Raw genomic sequence first — 23,694 nt, forward strand, 5'->3', positions numbered from 1 at the left:
GAAAATTCAGCTTTGATCACAGGAATAAATTACATTTTAGAATGTATGCTAATAGAAAACATTATTTTAAACTGCAATAGTATTTCAAAAATAGAACTGTTTTTACAAATAAATGCAGCCTTGGTGAGCAAAAGAGACTTCTTTCAACAACATTAAACATTCTCACAACCCCAAAATTTTAAACGGTAGCGTACATCAAATTCTGTGACTACATGCATTATTCTTAAATATCAGTATTACTGTCACATGCAACCATACGGGGTTGTAAAATTATGGCCTCGTACTGATTTAATGGCCATGTGATGAGAGCCAAACAACAGCTCACTTGTGTAAGCTCTGTGTTCACTGTGCTGCTCTGTTGTTATCTAAACTCTAGGCATGACTTGGTCTTTCTTCTGAGATTAAAGAGATACATTTGACTGAGAAAAAATTAAATACAGTATTTGCCCTAAATTTGAAAGTATACTGTTCCTAACTAATCCTATATGTTGTGTTTGCAATATAATATTGGGTTAGTAATGCGGGTTTTTCCTGTATCCTGTGTTTCTGTATAACTAAGTACTGACTACAAAAAAATGTCCAGTTATTGCCTGTAAAAAAGTTTCAAGTTCATTTAACAGATGTTTAACTTAAAACAGGATACATTGTCTCACTATATGGGGTAAGTTGTCACAGTGGGAACTTACTGTTCAAAGACACTGATTTGAAGAAAAGTTTTTTTATTTAGAATTAATAGAGATTTTAGCTCAGTTTAGTATTGAAGTTATTGGTTAATAGTTTCGAGTCACCATTATTGTTATTAGTGATCCCTTCGGATACCAGAATTCTAGAGGACACAAAAACATTAAATGTTGATTAAAATATTTAGAAAAACTAATGGAATAAGATGCATTAAATCAGTGTACTATATGCTATATATAGTTTGCAGTGTTCTTTATATATCAGTAGTGTTACAGTGTCTGTAATCTACAAATCCCCTGATTACTGTTTATCTGGCACTTTTCGCTGTACTTTTGTCTTATAAGTGTGTGTGTGTTTGTGTGGACCTCTATAGTAGTTAAGCTCAGCACAGCTGTGAGAAGTAGGATGTGATTATTTAACATTATAAGCTCTTTCTCTCTTTTCAGCACTGCACTTGAATTTTTTGAATGACCTACATGCATTCAAAAGTAACTGTTTTTCCCTTTGTTTCTCAGGCATGCAAACATCCTCACACCCTACTCTAAAACACTGCCGGCGGTCATTGCCAAATCATCTGCTATCTACAACCCTTTCATATATGCCATAGTTCACACCAAATACAGGTAAAAATATCATAAAACAAACAAATACACAATCATGCACACTTCATGTAAAATATATGATCAAATTATAAATACAAATGGTTAGCAGAAAGTTAACTAATTTATATATATATATATATATATATATATATATATATATATATATATATATATATGCATGGGTTCAACCAATTGTAAAAACATTGTAATAATTAATATTTATTATATATAAGTTTTAAAATTCTTGTATAATTTTTATATATGCAGTTTTAAAAACATTGGTAACATTTATGTGAACTAAAAAAAAAAAAAGAAAAAAAGATGAATAACTTAAAAGGCATTTAAAAATGTATGGCGCATAATGGATATTTTTCAACAATGTTCAAACATATAATGTTCAAAAATATGTATATAGTTTAAAAGTATATTAAATATAATTTCCAAAAGTATAATATATAATGTTCAAAAGTATCATGTATAATGTTTCAAAGTTTGGGGCTATGTTTTTTTTTTTTTTAAATATCTTTGCTTTTTCAAAAGTCTGCATTTATAATGTCACAAAAGATTTCTATCATTCTACAAATGATGTTCTTTGGACCGTTTTTAATCAAATTTTATATATAGCAAAAAGTTGCTTTCTCTATAGAATAATAAAAAAGTGACTTAAAAAATCATAAATAAAATAATAAATGAAACAATCAAAAAGCTAATTGTATAGGAAGCCAATTTCACAGCATTGCTCATCTGTCTCTCTGCAGAGCCACATTAGCTGAGAAGGTCCCAGGTTTGTCCTGCCTGTCTCGCGTTCAGAAGGACTGTCTCAACTCCTCCACCAATAGCGACGCCTCATTCCAGGACAACAGTGTCAGCAGACAGTCATCAGTCACCAAGAACAAACTCCACACAACCTTCACCAGCGGCTCCAGTGCTATGGTACGGTAGAAAGGTCCATCTGTAGGCTTGAGTTTCTACAACTTCATATCCTGGGCCTAAAATATTGAGATCACATGACCAGCTGAATACTGCTCACTTTATCTCAATAACACTGCTATTATCAAACACTTTCAGTTGCTGAATAAGGTGCTTGGTTCATTATGGGTCTATATATGAGAGTGTGTGTTTATGTGTGTGTATGTGTATGTGTGTGTGTGTGTGTGTATGTGTGTGAGATTGCAGGTAATGGGAGAAGTGGAGCTGGACCTGATGGAGAACAGGCCTAACTTGTCTAAAGTGTCATTTAGAGACTCTTCTAGACAGCGGATCCTCAAATGCTCCTCGCTGCTGATAGAGAAGGTGAGGTTTAATTCACTGACAAAATTAATATTTCACTTAAAAATTGGCTGAAAATATACTTGCCCTCAGGCCATCCAAGATATAGATGAGTTTGTTTATTCATGGGAACAGATTTGGAGAAATGTAGCATTGTTGCTCACCAATGGATCCTCTGCAGTGAATGGGTGCCGTTAGAATGAGAGTCCAAACAGCTGATAAAAACATCACAATAGGTCAGAGCCATTATCCACAAATGGAGAAAGCTTGGAACAATGGTAAACCTTCCCAGGAGTTGCCAGCCAACTAAAATTACTCCAAGAGCACAATGACGACGACATCCAAGAGGTCATAAAAGAACCCAGAGCAACATCTAAAGAACTGCAGGCCTCACTTGCCTCAATTAAGGTCAGTGTTCATGATTCAACAATAAGAAAGAGACTGGGCAAAAACGGCATCCATGGGAGAGTTCCAAGGCAAAAGCCACTGCTGACCAAAAAGAACACAAAGGCTCGTCTCTCATTTGCCCAAGACTTTTGGGCAAATATTCTGTGGACTGATGAGACAAAAGTTGAACTTTTTGGAAGGTGTGTGTCCCGTTACATCTGGCATAAAACCAACACAGCGTTTCATAAAAACAACATCATAGCAGCAGACAAACATGGTGGTGGTAGTGTGATGGTCTGGGGCTGCTTTGCAGCTTTAGGACCTGGACGACTTGCCATAATTGACGGAACCATGAATTCTGCTCTCTATCAGAAAATCCTGAAGGAGAATGTCTGGCCATCAGTTTGTGACCTCAAGCTCAAGCACACTTGGGTTATGTAGCAGGACAATGATCCCAAACACACCAGCAAGTCCACCTCTGAATGGCTCAAGAAAAACTAAATTAAGGTTTTGGAGTGGCCTAGTCAAAGTCTGGACTTAAATCCGATTGAGATGCTTAAACACTCCATTCATGCTCGAAAACCCTCCAATGTGGCTGAATTAAAACAATTCTGCAAAGAAGAGTGGGCCAAAATTCCTCCACAGCGATGTGAAAGACTCATTGCCAGGTATCGCAAACACTTGATTGCAGTTGTTGCTGCAAAGCGTGGCACAACCAGTTATTAGATTTAGGGGGCAATTACTTTTTCACGTAGGGCCAGGCAGGTTTGGACAGCTTTTTTCCCTTAATAAAATAAATAATCATTTAAAAACTGCATTTTGTATTTACTTGCATTATCTTTGTGTAATATTAAAATTTGTTTGATGATCTGAATCTTTTAAGTGTGACAAATATGCAAAAAATGTTAAAAGCAGAAAGGGTGCCAACACTTTTTCACATCTCTGTATATACTACTTAACAATTTCCACAAATAGGTATGATGTAAGTCTTCGGTAACTCTCTCTTTTTTTTTAAACAAAATAATTAGTAATTGACAAAAATTCACGTAATTAATTTATATCATATTCATATAAATATACTGTTGGCATTACCATGGAAATGTCCAAATATCGACCTAGAAGACACAGAGCTTCCTTTTCATCATTCATCCAGCAGAGGACGCCGCATCTCATGCAATCACTGTGTAAATGGTTCACAGATTGTCTTTAATGCAGAATTGATTGACTTTAAAGCGATAGTTCACCCAAAAATGAAAATTCTCTCACAGTTGCTTTCTTATGTTGAACACAAAAGAAGATATTTTGAAGATTGCTGGTAATCAAACAGTTGGTGGTTGCCATTGACTTCCATAGTAGAAAAAAAAAATACTATGGAAGTCAATGGCAACCACCAACTGTTTGATTACAAGCAATCTTCAAAATATCTTCTTTTGTGTTCAACATAATAAAGCAACTCATACAGGTTTGGAATGACATGAGGGTGAGTAAATGATGACAGAATTTTCATTTTTGGGTGAACTATCCCTTTAAGTAAATGGCATATTGTCTCAATGTCAAGTACCTTAATATCTATAAGACTAGCCTGTGCTTCATAGAGATTTGACGGTATTTAGAGCACATTGATTTTTAAACAGCCCCCTCATTTGTCTCTGTTGCTTTATGAGTGCATTAGCCCATAAAATAAACTCTAATCACTCACACTGCTTTTTTCTATAGAGGATAGTTTGAACTAGAGTACATTATTGATTCCCATTCTTTCTACAGCTGCTAATAATAGCTTCTTTATACACTGGCATGGTCTGTGTTTACACTACATCCTATTTAGCCCCCATTAACATCAATGCACATGCTTTTAGACTGTCTGTATGGGGTTTTCAACCTTTAAACAGTCTGCAGTCATTGTAAAAGCTGTGGTCCTGTGGATGGAGCGGAGGGGAGGGCCAGACAGGGCCTGTATGATTTAGGTACTGTGTTGTGCAGTAATGACTGTATCTCTCGATGAAGGAGAGGTTAGTTGGGTTTCATCATTAATACATACCTGAGTGATTCAGTATGCAGTATCACTTTTCCCACACATGCAAACCTTCACCCTTTTCTCTACTACATCAACATTTTTATTTCTTTATTAAATTTTTTAAATCACAGCTCTTTGCTTTTAAAACAACACTGTAAAATCATTTCTGACAGGTAATCTAAAAATATGCGTCATGTGCTATCATCTAAATGAACTGTTTTGTTGTTGTTGTTTTAAATTCAGAAATATAAATTTGTCATTTAATTGGACTATATCAAATCATTTTTAATGTTTTACACAATTTTGCCCGGACATTATATGAATAATAATACAAGGAATTTGAGTTATTTTATTTATTTTTGCTATTTCTTAAACCTTTTACATACATTTTTTTATATATTAAAAATTCAGTGATATATTGAATAGTTATTATTTTAATATTTAATATTTTAATAATCATTAATATTTTTAAGTGTTACACAACTTTGCCAGGACATTATATTTATAATTCACATAAACCACATATGAAATTGTTTTTAAGCTATTTTTTGTTTAATTTAGTTTGCATCAGTACAATATATCAAATAAATTAAATATTTTGTGAAATGTAATTCAACTATACATTTTAAATGATTTTATAATTTTATTTTAGTTTTACACATTTTGCCAAGACATTATATTCATAACAATACATTGAATTCAGATATTTGATTCATTTTGAATTTTTTTTAACATAACTTTATCAGTACAATATAATAAAAATTGTAATTCAGCTATTTTTTGAATTTGAGTTTTTATTTTAATCTTTCTTTTTTACATATATTTAATTTTTTAAAATTTTTTCACAACTTTGCCAGGACATTAGGCTATTTATAATAGGTATGAACCATACACTGAAGTGTTTTTTATTTTTTATTTTATTTTACTGATTTTTCTTCAGTACATTATGACATATCAATTCAAATATAAGTATAAATATTTTATTTTATTGCATAGCTTTATTATAGTAATAATAATAGTAGTACACAATACAATAAGTGTCCATATAAAGTTAAAAGGGTTTTATGTGGGATGCGGGATTGTTTTTTTTTTTTGGATTTAAAATTTTTTTTTTTTTTATTATGAATGCAAACATCACAAAGATGACATTAAAGATATACAACTTTGTATAGAGTACACAACATTTGTCAACAATATGTACAATGTCATCTGAACATACAGAACAAAAGAAAAAAAAGAAGAAAAAGATCAAGAAAAAATAAAAATTGGAAAAAAAACAAAAAAAAAAACATGAGGGTAAGATATACATCACAAAGATGACATTAAAGATATACAACTTTGTATAGAGTACACAACATTTATCAGCAATATGTACAATGTCATCTGAACATACAGAACAAAAGAAAAAAAAAGAAGAAAAAGATCAAGAAAAAATAAAAATTGGAAAAAAAACAAAAAAAAACATGAGGGTAAGATATTAATTTATATTTCAATTAGAGAATACAAATTAAAGTCATTACAAGTTGAAGTCGTTCTTCTCGCTTTCTTATTTACAGAGGATGAAATAGTATTAAGATACTTTTTAAATTCTTAAAAAAAAATAAAATAAATTGGTTTGTTGTTGGTAAATTTACACTTATGGATATAGAATTTGCCAAGAAAATAAATTAAATTTATAACAAAACAAGCTTTGTTTTTATTAGAATCAGAATCGAAGTGTCCAAAAATAATATCTTTAAAAGTAACCGATAAATCTTGTTGGATAATGCGGGGTTGTTTTTCTGCAGGTCCAGCCCATGGTTGATGACGTCACTGGCGGAGGATACCATGAACCTCGCAGAGCGCCGCTTCATCCGCACAGACGCGACGCGACGCGACGCGACGCGACTCATCCTCAGACCTGCACACACAGGTAAGCGCGAGCTCATCACGTGACGCAAGACAGGGGAAAGTTTAAAACCGTCGTAGCAGCGCAGCCACGTCAATCATGAATGCATTTAAATGTATTTCAGTGAAATATTTGTTAGTGTGTAGGAGACCGGGGCAAGTTGTCACTATACCATTGGCACCGATTTGAGAAGAATACGTTTGTTTAAAATGAGAAATACTATCTAAAGTTACAATAAGACATTTTCCCCGCAACGTTCTGCATTTAAAATGGCTTAAATGCTTTCCAGCAAAATGTGAACAGTACAATTTTGAAAAACAAACAAAAATAAATCAATAAATAAATAACATATCATTGTTTTGTTCAAAAGAACAGATACAACTCGTGAACAGCATGTACTTTTATAAATGTGACAACTTGTCTCAACCCGATTCCCTATTTTAGGAACACAGATCAACCCTTTGGTTTTATCTTCTTTCATGATCTTCTATGATGCATGATGGTGTGTGTGTGTGTGTGTGTCTGTGTGTGTGTGTGTGTGTTTACTTTAATCAACAGCTAGAAAACTATGATGACATTGGTTATTTAGTTATACTAATTCATGAGAGTTTTGAATGATTTTTTGGAACCAAACTAATATTCCTACACTGATATTCACTTATGAAATTAATGAATGCAGTTTAATTAAATTAAAACATTTTTTTTTTTGTAAAATATGTTTAGATATGTTTAAACAAACATATATTCATGTTTAAAATATGTTTAAAAGTTCAGCAAAATTCTTCTTTGTGTTGACATGGCATGCCTACAAGTCGCTTAATAATATCCATAACAAATGGAGAAAATGTTGAGTGTGAAATGGTGAGAATAAACTGAAACCAACAGTAAACGCGATTAGCATTTGGTAGTGTTCTTCAGGAGCTGTAATGTCTCATTGATGTCTCAGGGGGCCCCATATGGATTGGGGGACGTCATATGTTATTCAGGCTGCGGTCGATGTCTGTTTTCACCCCCTCTGGATGAGCGCAGATGAGAAAAATGATTTAAACATCACCAAATTACCATATATATATATATATATATATAAAATGCATGTATTGGTGATTTAATGATACATTAGTGATATGAAATGAGCTGTTTTGCAGAATCTTTTCTGTACAGTGCTTAATTAATTTCATACAGATTTCTTTTCATACAGATGTTATCTTTTTTGGATAGTACAGGTAACCTAAAAATGTTTATTGTTTTTATATGTTTTTTTTTAAGTCAAAATCAATCTGACTACATTACATCTTTATTTATTTAAAAAAAGCATTTTACACATATTTTCCTGGACATATTTATAGTTGGTATAAACCATAAATTAAATATTTGTTCTTTTATTTATTTAGCTTTTTTTTTCTTTTTTTTTTACTTATAAAAAATAATAATTATTTGAACTTTCTGGATGAACTGTTTCTAGCTTCTTTGCAGTGTTTGTTTGGCTTTATAAAATGTGCCAGTTTAGTGTGTACTTACATTTTTTGCATGAAATTGCATGTGTGTGTCATTGTGGTCACTGACTCTTTCACATTTACGCACAGCAAGCAGATGCTCAGATGCACAGACACGGTTTCATTATTTATTTTTAGCATGTAGAACATTGATGGGTCCTTGTGAAGATCTGCTCACTGTTCCAGGAACTAGCGCCTTTTGGGGATTTACTTATTAGTAGTGTTTAAAAAGTCAAGCATTACTATTACTCTTGCTCTTATATAAAGATTTGAACAAACTCCAAACCGAACTCCAAGTATTTAACTTCAGTGTGTAACCCGTTTTACAGTGTTTGTGCTCCGGACATGAATGATACCTAACATCTTTTCTATGCAATTAGACTTGCAGGTTTGAAAGTGTTGTCAGCAGGCATCCGACGACTGAATTAGTTTCTAGTCTGGTGTGATTGCATGATTTAGTGCAGACAGATTGGGATTAAATTAGATTAGTGTGAAGTCGCATACAGCCAGACAGTTTCTTTGTGTTTATGTGAAAGATATTTTTATTTAGAAATGTCTCTCACACACACACACACACACACACACTATAATGGTAACTTATATGTGGTTAATGTAGTTAAATCTATTTGTAATGCTAATGAATCAGATAATCTAAAACCAGCGGCCAGTAGAAACACAACACAAAACAGCAATCTGTTTTCCTTGTGTCTCCCACTGGAGTCACGGGATCTATAACGCATGTTGTTGGAGAAAACTGTAAACTAGAGAAGCACTTAATCCGACAGCTATTATGAACAAACACACACACACACACACACACACACAGAGACACACTCAGGCAGCTTGTATTGTTCTGGCTTTGGTATCAGCTGTTCTCACTCAAGCCTAAAGCTACTTACTGCCGCCACTCACCGTGCCTCTGAACACTCTATTGTGTGTGTTCGCATAGATAATTTATCATATGTCACTATTGTGATTTCCTTATTGTGTACTGCTGAACTTTTGTGGCAATAAATGCATGTATGTGATTTGTGTGTGTGTGTGGAGAGAGAGATATGGACACATGGAGTGTGATGAGTTTTAAACTATTGATATTAGATCTGGGTCAGATACCAGACAAACCCCTCAATCAGAACACACACACACACACACACACACACACACAGATGGTGAATGATCCCCAGACTGCCTGAGGACTGACCTTATCATTGTCTTCAGACTTTGTTGCAACAATTTTCTTGATTAATATATGATTAATAATCACCTGTCCATTGTCCAGCTCTGAACTCACATCCCCTTCCTCTCCACCCTGACGGGCAGCATGCCAATAAATGTGCTGTAGTATAGATAGATAGATAGATAGATGATCCATCCCACTATCCATTTATTCCTCTATCATCTTTCAATCCACCCATCCATTATTCTATCATCTTTCAATCCATCCATCCATCCTTCCATTCCTCTTTCATCTTTCAATCTATCCATCCATCCATTCCTCTTTCATTCATCCATCCATCCATCCATCCTTCCATTCCTCTTTCATCTTTCCATCCATCCATCCATCCATCCATCTATCCAACCATCCATCCATCCATTTCTCTATCATCTTTTAATTCTTCCATCCGGAGAAAATTATTGGTCATCCAATCTTTTAAATTTTTAACACTCTTAGATAATTTAGAAGTTTCATCTGGTCTTGTTGAGATATATAGTTGAATATCATCAGCATAACAGTGGAAACTAATCGCGTATTTTCTAATAATATTACCAAGGGGCAACATGTATATTGAAAATAGCAGAGGACCTAGGACAGATCCTTGTGGCACTCCATATTTTACTGGTGATAATTAAGATGACTCCCCATTTAAATGAACAAAATGGTAGCGATCGGACAGGTAGGATCCATCCATCCATCCATCCATTTATCTATCATCCATCCATCCATTCCTCTTTCATCTTTCAATCTATCCATCCATCCTTCCATTCCTCTTTCATCTTTCCATCCATCCATCTATCCAACCAATCATCCATCCATCCATCCATCCATTATTCTATTATCTTTCCATCCATCCATCTATCCAACCAACCAACCAACCATCCATCCATCCTTCCATTCCTCTTTCATCTTTCCATCCATCCATCCATCCATCCATCCATCCATTTCTCTATCATCTTTTAATCCATCCATGCATGCATCCATCCAATTTATACCAAATGGAAAAAATTTTCTACACCACTACAGAATATCAATACTGTGTTTGTGGAACTAATGGTCACTCTTTTAAACCCTTTGTTAAACGCAAACCACTAAATACTCACTTCCTCATTACAGAGAAAAACTACATTTGAATAAAAATATATAAGCTATGAAATTAAACTAGCAGACTGTATAATTTAGCAGCAAAAACAATATCTTGAAAATAAAAATCTTTGCTGCACATTATACAATTTAAACATGTTTATTCTGTTAACTATTTGCATTCTTACAAAATACATTCGTGAATATAAGATAGAAATCATGAAAAAAAGAAAGGCTTCTAATAATCTTCCTGTTTGTGATGATTCCTTTTTTCCTTAAACTTAAAGTATTATAATGGGAATATTTCATTTTGGAGAGAGAGTTTTACCATGCTGACTGTCATAACTGAACGTGACGTGCTGTTTGAATACTGAGCGGAGAATGACTGACAGCTGCAGCAGAAGGAAGATGAGTTTCTGTAAACCTAAGTTCTGTCCCTCACATTAAGATATGGGATGGCTTTAGATGATATAGCTGGGCTCCAGACTGCGACCAAACGGTCGCATTTTTTCTGCCTGTGCGACTAAATGTTGTGTGCGGTCGCACCGGCGCGACCACCGCGTTGGTCAGATCATAAACGCTGCAATTTCTGTTGCATATGAGAAACATCAAACGGCAAACAAAACTGAAAGCATAACGAAACAGCACTTAGAGAGTATACTCACCGCGTCAGCACGAGCGCGAAGGTGCGCGCAGCAAAAACGACACGCATATTGAGGAAACGATGGATGGTTTTCAAGCAAAGTCAAGTAAAAGGCCGCTTCTTAAACCAAAGAAGGTGAACATGCTGGTCTTCTTGTGTGGAAAAAAACATGCAAGCACTGTCACCGTTAGTTTTACTTTTCTTTTTGTTTTCATTTTTGAATTTTTTTTTTATCTTTGCTGTTTACCTTACATCACGCTATGGAGGCTCTCTTTTATTTATTTATTTGATTCCTCAGTGTTTGCTAAACGTTCTGTGATTTATTATATTATATAATACAGCATGTGGTGTGTGTCATGATCTTATTCGTGTTTGTTAATAAACGTTTTGTAAGCTAGTTTGTCATTATATCTTACTGATTTATTGTTGTTGTGCTTTTTAATTAAGAATAACAATGAATCCATCTTTTGTTTTAGTCTTAAAAAAATTAAAGGTGTGTAGATGTATGTAAGCAAAACGGTGACAACAAGATTGCGAATTCGAAAGTGAAAGCATCCGAAGCCCGCGGCTTAACACAGCAAAAGAGAAACTCCCATTCACAAAATTCAAATCACAAATAATACTACTGATGATAAAGAATGTTAACCACTTTTGTTTCCATATAACTATAAACTATGATAAAAGTTAATCAGCATGCATTGAATAATCCCATGTTGTAGTGCAAAATTTTTTTAAAATTGCGACCAAATCATGTGCTCGTGCGACCAGCTGAGAAAGTTAGTAGCAAAAGAGCGACCAGTGGGAAGAATGGGTCTGGAGCCCTGTAAAGGCTATACAGTGCATGAAAAGCAAACGGGTGCTCTTCTGTTCCTTTTGGTGTATGACTCCCCCTTGTGTCGTATAAAAAGCACACTAATCGCATCGCGATTAGACGGTTATTTAATTATCGCGACAGGCCTAACATAATATAAACATATATTTTTTTCATTATTTGGGTTTGTTTAATAAGAGTGACATTTGTCTTAATGATAGCAGATGAGGAGCATTCTGCATAATGCGTGATGACAGCATGGATCACATGTGAATCTCATCTGTATTCCAGTGTTTACAGCAGTCTTACTCTTTTCCCATGCCGAATTATTGGACAATATGAGCAGTAGACAGAGATACTGGCAGGCTAAAGCATTCCCTGTTGAAATGTGCCGATGACGGGACACATCTGACCCGTGGAACATTCCAGCGTCTAATCCCAATCGTCTAATCTCAGGACCTTTGTTTTAGGTTCTGGTGGCTTTATGATGGTTCCTCCTTAATGTTTGGCAGCACGTCTAGGGTCTGTTCCCTAAATATTAGCGTGTAAGCCTAGCACCCCCATCCCAACCCCCAAAATACACACACGCCCTCTGATAGATGGGTATAAATGGGCAATCTGCTGTCTGTGTGGATCATTTGGTGTTGGACCTTTAGACCTGCATTGCAAAGGAGTTTGTGTTTCTTTTTGTCAAGATTGTTGCTTTTTGAAGGTAAATTTGTCTGATTAACATATGCAATGTATTTATTTATTTTTCTCTTTAATGTCATTAATTTGGATCTTATTTGGTCTCATTGGATCTCATAGTGTTACAAGCTCATACGTCACTTTAGCAATGTGATGTGCATTCAAGTATAAAAATATATGCATTGGACAATTTCGTATTTATTTTTTTAAATCAGACAGTTATTCCAAATATTAGTACAAAATTGTCTCTGTGCAATTAAAATCACTTTTATATATTTTCTTGGCAAGTTTATGCAAAGAAAAGATGCAAACAATTGTGCATTCTAAAACTTTTATTTTTAGCTTTTACACGGTGTTCCTGTAGCTCCAATAGAAGAGTATGACATTAGCAAAACCAATGGTTCAATTCGCAGGGAATGCATGAACTAAAAATAGCTTAAATGCAGTGCAAGTCACTTTGAATAAAAGCATCTGCCAAATGCATAACAGGGCTCGCAAAATCGCTAGCCCGACGTCCCGGGGCTATTGTGTTTTCCATTCGGGCTACCAAAATGTATCACCGCAGTGAACAGTGAAATAAAATTTCTTCCTTGATTTGCGTTGTTCACTAGCTTGTACGGGTAAAACGGATCATAGTTGATCGTTCGCACGTGTTTCTAAGTCTTGCCGATTTAAACATTCAAGTGTTTTAAACCATTCCCGCATTCAGAGCTGCGCGTACTCATACAAAGCTGTCTCGGCAAGTATTCTCGTAAATGCAGTTGGTTATGTGTTAAGTGAACGCAAACAGTGGTGAAAGAAATCTCAAGTGCATCATTATATTGGATCCGTGCATTCGGTCTTAAAGGGGCCGCAGCCTGCTGTTCCATAAGCGCCACCTGCTGTCAAGAGAGTGACATTTGCGTCTCATTCACAAAGTTAAAATCAGACCGTTCTGTTTTTTACTTCAAATTCGAAATTATACAATCTAATTGCAATCTAAATAACATGCATTTAGCATCTTTGTTTGGATCATGATTAAAATGCAGTGGTTGCCTCTGATTTTAAATGGAAAAAGCACAGCCAAAGCCTTAGTTTGTTTATATGAAGAGATTTATTTTATTTGTATTATTTAATTATTTGATTTGGGATTTGTTAAAAAATTTCAAGTTAGTTTTATTATTTGACATATTTCAATTTCACAAAGAAATGTGCAGCATTTTGTTGGAGAAATAATAAAAGGACACCTTTTCATTTATAATTTGTCTTAAATCTCATTTTGTTAAAAATAAAAATCATGAGAAAATTGTATTGTGAAATCACGTATCGAATCGCATTGTATTTATTTTTTTAAATCAGACAGTTATTCTTCATATTAGAGTTTGTGATGTTGTGGTTCGTCTGGCTGCTGGTAGGTCTGGTTCGTGGCTTAGAACGCTTTGTATGGGAAGCCAGAGAAAATATTTTATCAGTAGAGCGAGAGCTCTCTCGGATCCCGCTACAGACATTACTCACACTCCATAAAATATGTTATTTCAACTTCAGATCCTCAGTAAAATTTGGGAGCGCAGCCGTCAGCTGGACATATCATAAATCTGTAATTTACAGTCCTCTCGTCTCTCCTCAGTATTGTTGGGAAGTAAGTATTCTGCATCTGTCAGTATTGAGACAGTAGCCCAGCTGTTTACAAAATAATATAGTCTTTCCAGTGTTTCTAGCAATATTTTTCCAACAATTAGTGCAAGTACACTATTAAAAAGTCTGTAAAAAATAGGCAGTGAACTGTGTTTGAATATAAAGGAATTTTCTGTATTGATTTTTCACATTTGTTTTACCCAGAAAAATACCAGTACCTTTTCTCAGACAGAACTCAGAAGTATGATATATTTTACCATATTTCAGTAAACAGGTTAAAAAAAATGGATTCATTTGGATCGTCACTCAATAGTGTTTCCTGAAATCCTTCCACAGCATTTTATGTCTCATATTTTTATAGTGAATTAAATATGTTATTTATATAAATAAATACAATTCTGTATATTCATTTATTTAATTATATAATAAAATGATTTATTTAATTATTTGTTATTTTATTATTATTAATTGTTATTTAATTGAAATATGATTTTATTGGTTGTATATCATGTAAAGCTACTTTGATGCAGTAACCCATTAAGATCGTCATTGTATTTGTGCCAGATAAATACTGCTCTCATGTGTAATTCAGACTAAATTTCATTGTACCGCGATTAAAAATATATTTCCTCCATAAATTGATTGGATTAATCCTGAGTAAGGACTAATGTATAGGTTCATTATTAAAATTAATCTCATTATTAAAATGAATCTTAAGGGGTGATACTGGAGATAAGTATCTAGCCCAGCTCTAAAATTATACAGTTTAGCAATAATTATGCTGTTTTACCCAGAAAAATACCAGTACCTTTTCTCAGACAGAACTCAGAAGTATGATATATTTTACCATATTTCAGTAAACAGGTTAAAAAAAATGGATTCATTTGGATCGTCACTCAATAGTGTTTCCTGAAATCCTTCCACAGCATTTTATGTCTCATATTTTTATAGTGAATTAAATATGTTATTTATATAAATAAATACAATTCTGTATATTCATTTATTTAATTATATAATAAAATGATTTATTTAATTATTTGTTATTTTATTATTATTAATTGTTATTTAATTGAAATATGATTTTATTGGTTGTATATCATGTAAAGCTACTTTGATGCAGTAACCCATTAAGATCGTCATTGTATTTGTGCCAGATAAATACTGCTCTCATGTGTAATTCAGACTAAATTTCATTGTACCGCGATTAAAAATATATTTCCTCCATAAATTGATTGGATTAATCCTGAGTAAGGACTAATGTATAGGTTCATTATTAAAATTAATCTCATTATTAAAATGAATCTTAAGGGGTGATACTGGAGATAAGTATCTAGCCCAGCTCTAAAATTATACAGTTTAGCAATAATTATGCAAAAAAAAAAAAATACAGTTGACAGCAGTATGCAGAGGGTGACCAGTCAGAATCAAGTATTCTACACTCTTAAAAACAATGGTTCTTTTTTTGGCATCAATGATTCCATAAAGAATTATCAGTGGTGGACGAAGTACACAAATCAAGTACTTGAGTAAAAGTACAGATCCGTATAATAAAATATTACTCCAGTAAAATTAAAAGTACTCAGTTTTCAATTTTACTCGCGTGAAAGTACAAAAAGTACTTGATTTTTTTTGTACTTAAGTAAAAAGTACCGATAGATGAATGATTATTTTGCAGTTTTATATATGCTACTTTTATCATTTAATTTTATATTAGCACATATTTTTTTATAATCCTACTCCTCAAAATACCTGGGATTTCCCCAAAATAACCAATAGGGAAATAATGAATATAATAAGGAATCTGATATGATAATGCAATATGATCCGAGCCGTGGGTTTTGTGATCCGTTGCACCCCTACTTTCTTGACTTGTTATTTGAAGAAAAAAAGCAATCACTGAAGTTTATAATCATGCTGATTTGTCCGCAGTGAAGTTCAGCTGAGTTTTTTTTATTTTTTATTTTTATTCGGGCTACTTAAATTCATTTTGGGCTACCAAAATCTGAAGAATGTCTGCCCCAAGGGCTACCAGCGATTTAGAAATTTTGCGAGCCCTGCATAAATGTAATTGTGTTTTCAGTATTCATATATTACAACATACCCCTAATGTGGACCACTTATTTTAAAAAGGCATATTTCTGTCTATATATTTATAGGCACTTTCTTCTGTCACTTGATAGCAGATATATTTAAGATCCTTAGTTTTACCTCCGTCTCATTTCCTCTTGACTACAGGACAAACTTAAGTCACAAGTGACACAGCTTACGCTGCTCCCCCCTGAATATTTATCTAATTTATTCATCTGTTAAGTGATCTATGTAACCTTTCCTTTCCACCTGTTGATACTTTTTATTTCCTAATGAGTCTTCCACCCTATCTAGGTGGTTGAATAAAAATATTTGGACTTTATTTTTTTTTAAATTGCCTCAATTTAGCACCAGCAAGCTTGTTAGCTTGACAGTTAGCATCAGCTAACATTATTGACTTATTTACAGCATGGTTATGAATAAACATTTATATTTGTTTACTCGGCTAGTTGATCCAGATACATAGTAACTTAGGCTATGTGTGCTGACAAACAGTCTCATTTCCTCTTGACTACAGGACAAACTTAAGTCACAAGTGACACAGCTTACGCTGCTCCCCCCTGAATATTTATCTAATTTATTCATCTGTTAAGTGATCTATGTAACCTTTCCTTTCCACCTGTTGATACTTTTTATTTCCTAATGAGTCTTCCACCCTCTCTCTATCTACAGTATCTCTCTCATGCACACACACACACACACACACACGCTCAGATGCACGTATGTCACACAGCCGTTTGGGCTGCCAATGTATGACAGCTATTCCCACAATGCCATCTGGCAGAGGAGTGATGTAAATGACCTTCTGATTGATTTTCCTTGCCTCGCTCTCTTTCTTTCCCTCCCCCTCTCCAGACTCTTCCCTCTTTTCTTCTGTCCTCCCCTCTCCATCACGGTTTTATTTTAAATTTTTTAATTGTGCTGTTGTGTTTTACAAGCTATTTTATACAGTGTTCTTTTAATTTATTTTATTTTATTTTATTTTCAAATAAAATGAATAAATAAATTTCCTCAATTTAGCACCATCAAGCTTGTTAGCTTGACAGTTAGCATCAGCTAACATTATTGACTTATTTACAGCATGGTTATGAATAAACATTTATATTTGTTTACTCGGCTAGTTGATCCAGATACATAGTAACTTAGGCTATGTGTGCTGACAAACAATATAAAAACAGACATTTATAGGGCTAAATGCATAGCATTTTAGTAAAACGGCGTGATGTAAATGACCTTCTGATTGATTTTCCTTGCCTCGCTCTCTTTCTTTCCCTCCCCCTCTCCAGACTCTTCCCTCTTTTCTTCTGTCCTCCCCTCTCCATCTCGGTTTTATTTTTAAATTTTTAATTGTGCTGTTGTGTTTTACAAGCTATTTTATACAGTGTTCTTTTAATTTATTTTATTTTATTTTATTTTCAAATAAAATGAATAAATAAAAACAAAATAAAATATTTTATTTTATTAATAAATGTATTTCATTATATTATTTTGTTTTAAAACTATTATTTAAAAATATACTCGGCTAGTTGATCCAGATACATAGTAACTTAGGCTATGTGTGCTGACAAACAATATAAAAACAGACATTTATAGGGCTAAATGCATAGCATTTTAGTAAAACGGCTAACGTTACAGCAGCGGGGAATATGAACGTGCATGAGTTATTTTATTTAATCTGTGTTATTTTAATGTTTCGTTTTTTTTTTACATACAACATAGAGACTCTGATGTTGATGTGTCTGCATTCAAGCATTTCAGTTGGCTCAAATAGATCACCCTTTACAGCAGATTTAGTTCACAAACAACTGACAGCTTTGACCTAAATATAATTTTCAGTTACAATAATTAATCCTAAAATTCGACATTAGTAACTTACATTTAACAGCATCAGATGTGTGCGCACGCGCTCACAAGATCTCCCGGTTCTTACTTGTGAATTCAGTTCACTGGAGACTCGCACTAAACGGTTCATTTGAATCAGTGAGTTGTCGACTCGAGAACAGCTGCAATCGGATCATTCCAATTCGTGAATTAATCGTTTGGTGCGATTTGCGAACCGATTTAACGGGTTCATTGAAAAGAATCAGTTCGTTCTTGATGAATCGTACACCGCTTCTGTGTCTCGGAGCACGTGATATATCATAAGGAGTAACGATAATCTTTATTAAATGTAGTGAAGTAAAAAGTACGATCTTATGCTTTGGAATGTAGTGAAGTAAAAGTAAAAGTGACTCAAAATAAAACTACTCCACTAAAGTACAGATACTTGAAAAATTTACTTAAGTACAGTAACAAAGTAAAACTACTTTGTTATTGTCCACCACTGAGAATTAAGATTTAACATCCATGGAACCTTTAAAGTTCCATGGATGTTAAAAAAGGTTCTTTAAAGTGGAAAAAGATTTTTTAAATGTTCTTCAACAAAGAAATAAAAGGCTCTTTTTAAGAACTGTTCGCTGAAAAGTTCTTTTGGGGACCCAAAAATGGTTCTTCTATGGCATCAGTGCGAAAACCCCCATCACAAACTTTATTTTTAAGAGTGTAGAGGGCCTTGTAATCATTTCTGTTAGCAAAGCGACTGTAGTTTAACTACTTAAAACAGACCTGCTGCTTCAAGATTGGTCTTGCATCTCTCATGACATCATCTGCAGAGGAGTGTGCATGTGTGGGTGATAAACTTTCGTCGATGATAAGATAAAATGAGAATGTTCCAGTTCATGCCATGGTAAAATTAACTGCTTTCTCCGAGGTCCTCTGCAGGCCGTCAAGCGTTTCAGCCGTGAGGATGAAGCTGCAGCTTTTCTGGCAGGAACTTGTAGGTTGCAGATGCAGTATTTCTTCGAGTGTTTGTGCTGATTTCAGACAGGACAGGGCGCTGGGACAGGTTTAGACTGTAAATAAACGTTTGGGGGGAGTGTGTTGGGTTTGGACACGGACAGGTCTGAGGTTGTGGGAGTGTGACTGATTTTTTTGTTTTGTGTGAAAAGCGGTGGGAAGTTTAGCAGTGAGATTGGGTTGGTTTGGACCTCGCTGTACCTCAGCCAGCTTTTCAGAGATTTAATATTCTAAGTTCTGGTTTATGGTGGGATTTAATACAAGGATCTGGTCTAAACTAGGCTTTATAAGACTGTGGTTTGGAGCTGCTGCTATGTTCTGGTTAGTGTCAGTACACAGGATCACAGCTGGGTGTGTGTTCTGTTTCAGTGTCTGTTTCTTTCTTTCTGTACTTCTACCAGCTGATACCATCATGGAGATTTTTTTTCTCTCTGTCTGTCTTTCTCTCTCTAGGATTGAAGGAAATGTGATTGGTGTTTGCTTGTGTAAAACCTGCCACAATGAAGCTAGGAGGATGGTGTGGGTGGTTGCTAGGATGTTATTAAGTGGTTGCTAGGTGTTCAGAATGTTTTTATTAACAGTGTATAGTTTCTAGATTGTTCTCTGTGGTTGCCAGCAAAATTTGCCTGTGTAGTTGTTAAGGTGTTCCGAATGTTGTTTAACAGTATATGGTTTCTATAATGTTGTCAGTGGTTGCTGCTAGGGCATTTGTGCATGGTTGCTAAGGAGTTTAGAATGTTTTTGGCACTATACTGTTGCTAGGAAATTTTGGGTGGTTGCTAAGGCCTTACTGAGGGGTTGCTAAGGTGTTCAGAATGTTGTTTAAGGGTATACAGTTTCTATAATGTTGTCAGTGGTTGCTAGGGCATTTGTGCGTGGTTGCTAAGGAGTTTAGAATGTTTTTAGCAGTATACAGTTGCTAGGAAGTTTTGGGTGGTTGCTAGGGCCTTACTGAGTGGTTGCTAAGGTGTTCAGAATGTAGTTTAACAGTATACTGTTTCCAGAATGTTGTGGGTGGTTGCTAGGGTGTTACTGTGTGGTTGCTATTGAGTTCAGAGTGTTGTTTAACAGTATACGTACTGTTTATAGAATGTTGTGTGTGGTTGTTAAGGTATTCAGAATGGTTGCAACTTGCTACTGTGTGGTTGCTAATGAGTTCAGAGTGTTGTTTAACTGTATACTGTTTATAGAATGTTGTGTGTGGTTGCTAAGGTGTTCAGATTGTTGTTTAATGGTATGTTGTTTCTAGAATGTTGTTGGTGGTTGCTGGGGTGTTACTGTGTGGTTGCTAAGGTGTTCAGAATGTTTTTTAACAGTATGTTGTTTCTAGAATGTTGTTGGTGATTGCTGGGGTGTTACTGTGTGGTTGCTAAGGAAAAATGTTGTCAGTGGTTTCTAGGGCATTTGTGCATGGTTGCTAAGGAGTTTAGAATGTTTTTAGCAGTATACGGTATACAGATTCCACACGTGAGCTTGAGACAAGCAGGAAACAAACTCAAACGTTCATTCAGCCATTTATGCTATTTGATTACACAGTGCTCTGGAGTACTTGATTCTGATTGGTCATTCAGTGGTCAATTGTTCAAAAGTTTGAGGACGAAAAATATTGTCAGTGGTTGCTAAGGAGTTTAGAATGTTTTTAGCAGTATACAGTTGCTAGGAAGTTTTGGGTGGTTGCTAGGACCTTACTGAGTGGTTGCTAAGGTGTTCAGAATGTAGTTTAACAGTATACTGTTTCCAGAATGTTGTGGGTGGTTGCTAGGGTGTTACTGTGTCGTTGCTAATGAGTTCAGAATGTTTTTTTAACAGTATGTTGTTTCTAGAATGTTGTTGGTGATTGCTGGGGTGTTACTGTGTGGTTGCTAAGGTGTTCAGAATGTTGTTTAACGGTATACTCTTTCTAAGATGTTGCTGTGTGGTTGTAAATGTGTTCAGAATGTTGTTTAACAGTATACTGTTTCTAGAATGTTGTGTGTGGTTGCTAGGGTGTTACTGTGTGGTTTCTAAGGTGTTCCGAAAGTTGTTTAATGGTGTGTACTGTTTCTAGAATGTTGTGGGTGGTTGTTGGAGTGTTGCTAGGGTGCTAGGTTATTGCTTACTGGCCCAGAAAAACCTGAAACACAAAAAGACATTTTTAGGACTGTAATTCAAATCAATGTAGTTATTTTTTACCTAAAACTAAAACTCGTTCAAAAATCGTTTTTGTTAATTGAAATAAAATAAAAGATACACACACAGGAAAGAACATGTATATGTTGGATCCATTTTAATGCCCCTTGTGAGAAAACAAGGCAAGGCAAGGCAAGTTTATTTATATAGCACATTTCATACACAATGGTAATTCAAAGTGCTTTACATAAAATAAATGAAAAAATAATAATAAAAAATAATCACAACAATAAAACAAGGAATTTAAAACTTTGAAAATGATTTAAAAATTGATTTAAGAGGTTTAAAATGAATTTAAAACAGTTAAGAATAGAAAATGATTATACATAAAATATAGTGCAATCAGTTCAAAACAGTGTAATGCAGATTTCTCTGCTTCTCCTGAAACCTGATATAATGTCAGAAATCATTTCACTGAATTATTAATAGAAATTGCATTCAAGTACAAGCTGTAGCGCTTCTCATCATCATGTCAGCAGATTGTGCTTCCAGTCTCACCGCCTGTAAGATTTCACACGCGAGTGTGGGACAAGCAGGGAACAACGTTCATTCAGCCATTTATGCTATTTGATTACACAGTGCTCTGGAGTACTTGATTCTGATTGGTCATTCAGTGGTCAAAATAGTTTGAGGACGAAACATTTTCTTTTTGAAATAAGTCTCTAATGCTCACCAAGGCTTCATTTATTTGATCAAATATACAGTAAAAACAGTAATATTGTGAAATATTATTACAATTTTAAATAACTGTTTTCTATTTTAATATATTTTTAAATGTTATTTATTCCTGTGATGCAAAGCTGAATTTTCAGCATCATTACTCCAGTCTTCAATGTCACATAATCCTTCAGAAATCATTCAGATATGCTGATTTGCTGCTCAAGAAGCATTTCTTATTATTATCAATGTTGAAAACTGTTGTGCTTCTTAATACTTTTGTAGAAACCGTGATTCATTTCTCTAGGATTCTTTGATGAATAGAAAGTTCAAAGTTAATTTATTTGAAATACAAATCTTTTGTGACATTATACATGTGTTTGCTGTCACTTTTGATCAATTTAATGCATCCTTGCTGAATAAAGTATTACAATTAAATTTTTTAAAATATTTTTTATGAAAAAACTTTAATATACTTAAATATTTTAACAAGAACTTCTCTTTAAAACTAGTGATTTGCTATTTAGTTTTCCTTATAAAATCATCTTAGGGTACGGAAAATTCCCTTTAATTGAATAATCACCCATTTTCTAAATTGGTGTAGCAGCAGAAACAAACACAACCATTCATTACGATCCAAGACTGAATGCCCCTCTGTCTGACTTTTCAAACACATGGCATAATTATTTGCGTAGATCTGTTCAGTGTAACGTAATAAAGCAAATGGTATCTGTCTCACACACTTCATCTGAATATTACCGCACACATTCTCTCAGCAGTGACGTTTCTTGACAGTTTTGGCCGGTCTCTATATACAGACTGTGTTCTGCTTGGAGTATTGATTGCGACAGCACTCGCGTCGTATCTCATACACACACATAAGGAGTTTTATGAGTATTCACAGCTAGTTTATGTGTGTTTAGATTAAAGTTAATGAACGCACCTAGTTTAACTGAATGGGACGGTGTGTCTCTGGGGGTCATTTATGAAGTTGAATGGACCTTCTGTTCACTGTTCACCTAGCAGCTGTGCAACACCTTCAGAAACAGTAAAACCACTGATGCTGGAGTGGCAGACCACCTGTGACATCACGGTTACGCTGTGTAAAATCACCACCTGTTATATCTCAGGTTTACATGTGCTGTGGTGTGATTGGGAAATTGAATGCATTCGTGAAGAAAACATGAATGAGATTTTATATCTATTGAATTTCTTTTAAAATATTTTTTATTCATATGTTGTATGCAAGAAAGCAGTATGAAGTTTTTGCTAAATATCTCCTTTTGTGGTCAAATGATTCCTTTAAAGGAATAGTTCACTCAAAAATTAAAACTGGCTGAAAATTTACTCACCAATGGATCCTCTGCAGTGAATGGGTGCCATCAGAATAAGAGTCCAAACAGCTGATAAAAACATCACAATAATCCACAAGTAATCCACAGCACTCCAGTCCATCAGTTAACGTCTTCAGAAGTGAAAAGCTGCATGTTTGTAAGAAACAAATCCATCATTAAGACGTTTTTAACTTTAAACTATCGCTTCTGGCCAAAATTCAAG

The 23,694-nt window shown here is 34.4% G+C and overlaps 1 protein-coding gene across 1 annotated transcript in view; it reads left to right on the forward strand.

Annotated features, from left to right (window-relative positions):
- Positions 1 to 2,570, forward strand: part of LOC107564366 (melanopsin-A-like) — an 8,970-nt gene extending 6,400 nt beyond the window's left edge. Inside the window, exons 6-8 of the mRNA XM_016249426.1 lie at positions 1,197 to 1,304; positions 2,042 to 2,216; positions 2,453 to 2,570. Of these exons, the coding sequence (XP_016104912.1) occupies positions 1,197 to 1,304; positions 2,042 to 2,216; positions 2,453 to 2,503 (334 nt within the window). The 3' untranslated portion in view covers positions 2,504 to 2,570. The remainder of the gene's footprint in view (positions 1 to 1,196; positions 1,305 to 2,041; positions 2,217 to 2,452) is intronic.
- The last annotated feature ends 21,124 nt before the right edge of the window (positions 2,571 to 23,694 follow it).

This window comes from Sinocyclocheilus grahami, unplaced genomic scaffold (assembly GCF_001515645.1).
Source record: "Sinocyclocheilus grahami isolate Dianchi unplaced genomic scaffold, SAMN03320097.WGS_v1.1 scaffold926.1, whole genome shotgun sequence".
NCBI lineage: Eukaryota > Metazoa > Chordata > Actinopteri > Cypriniformes > Cyprinidae > Sinocyclocheilus > Sinocyclocheilus grahami.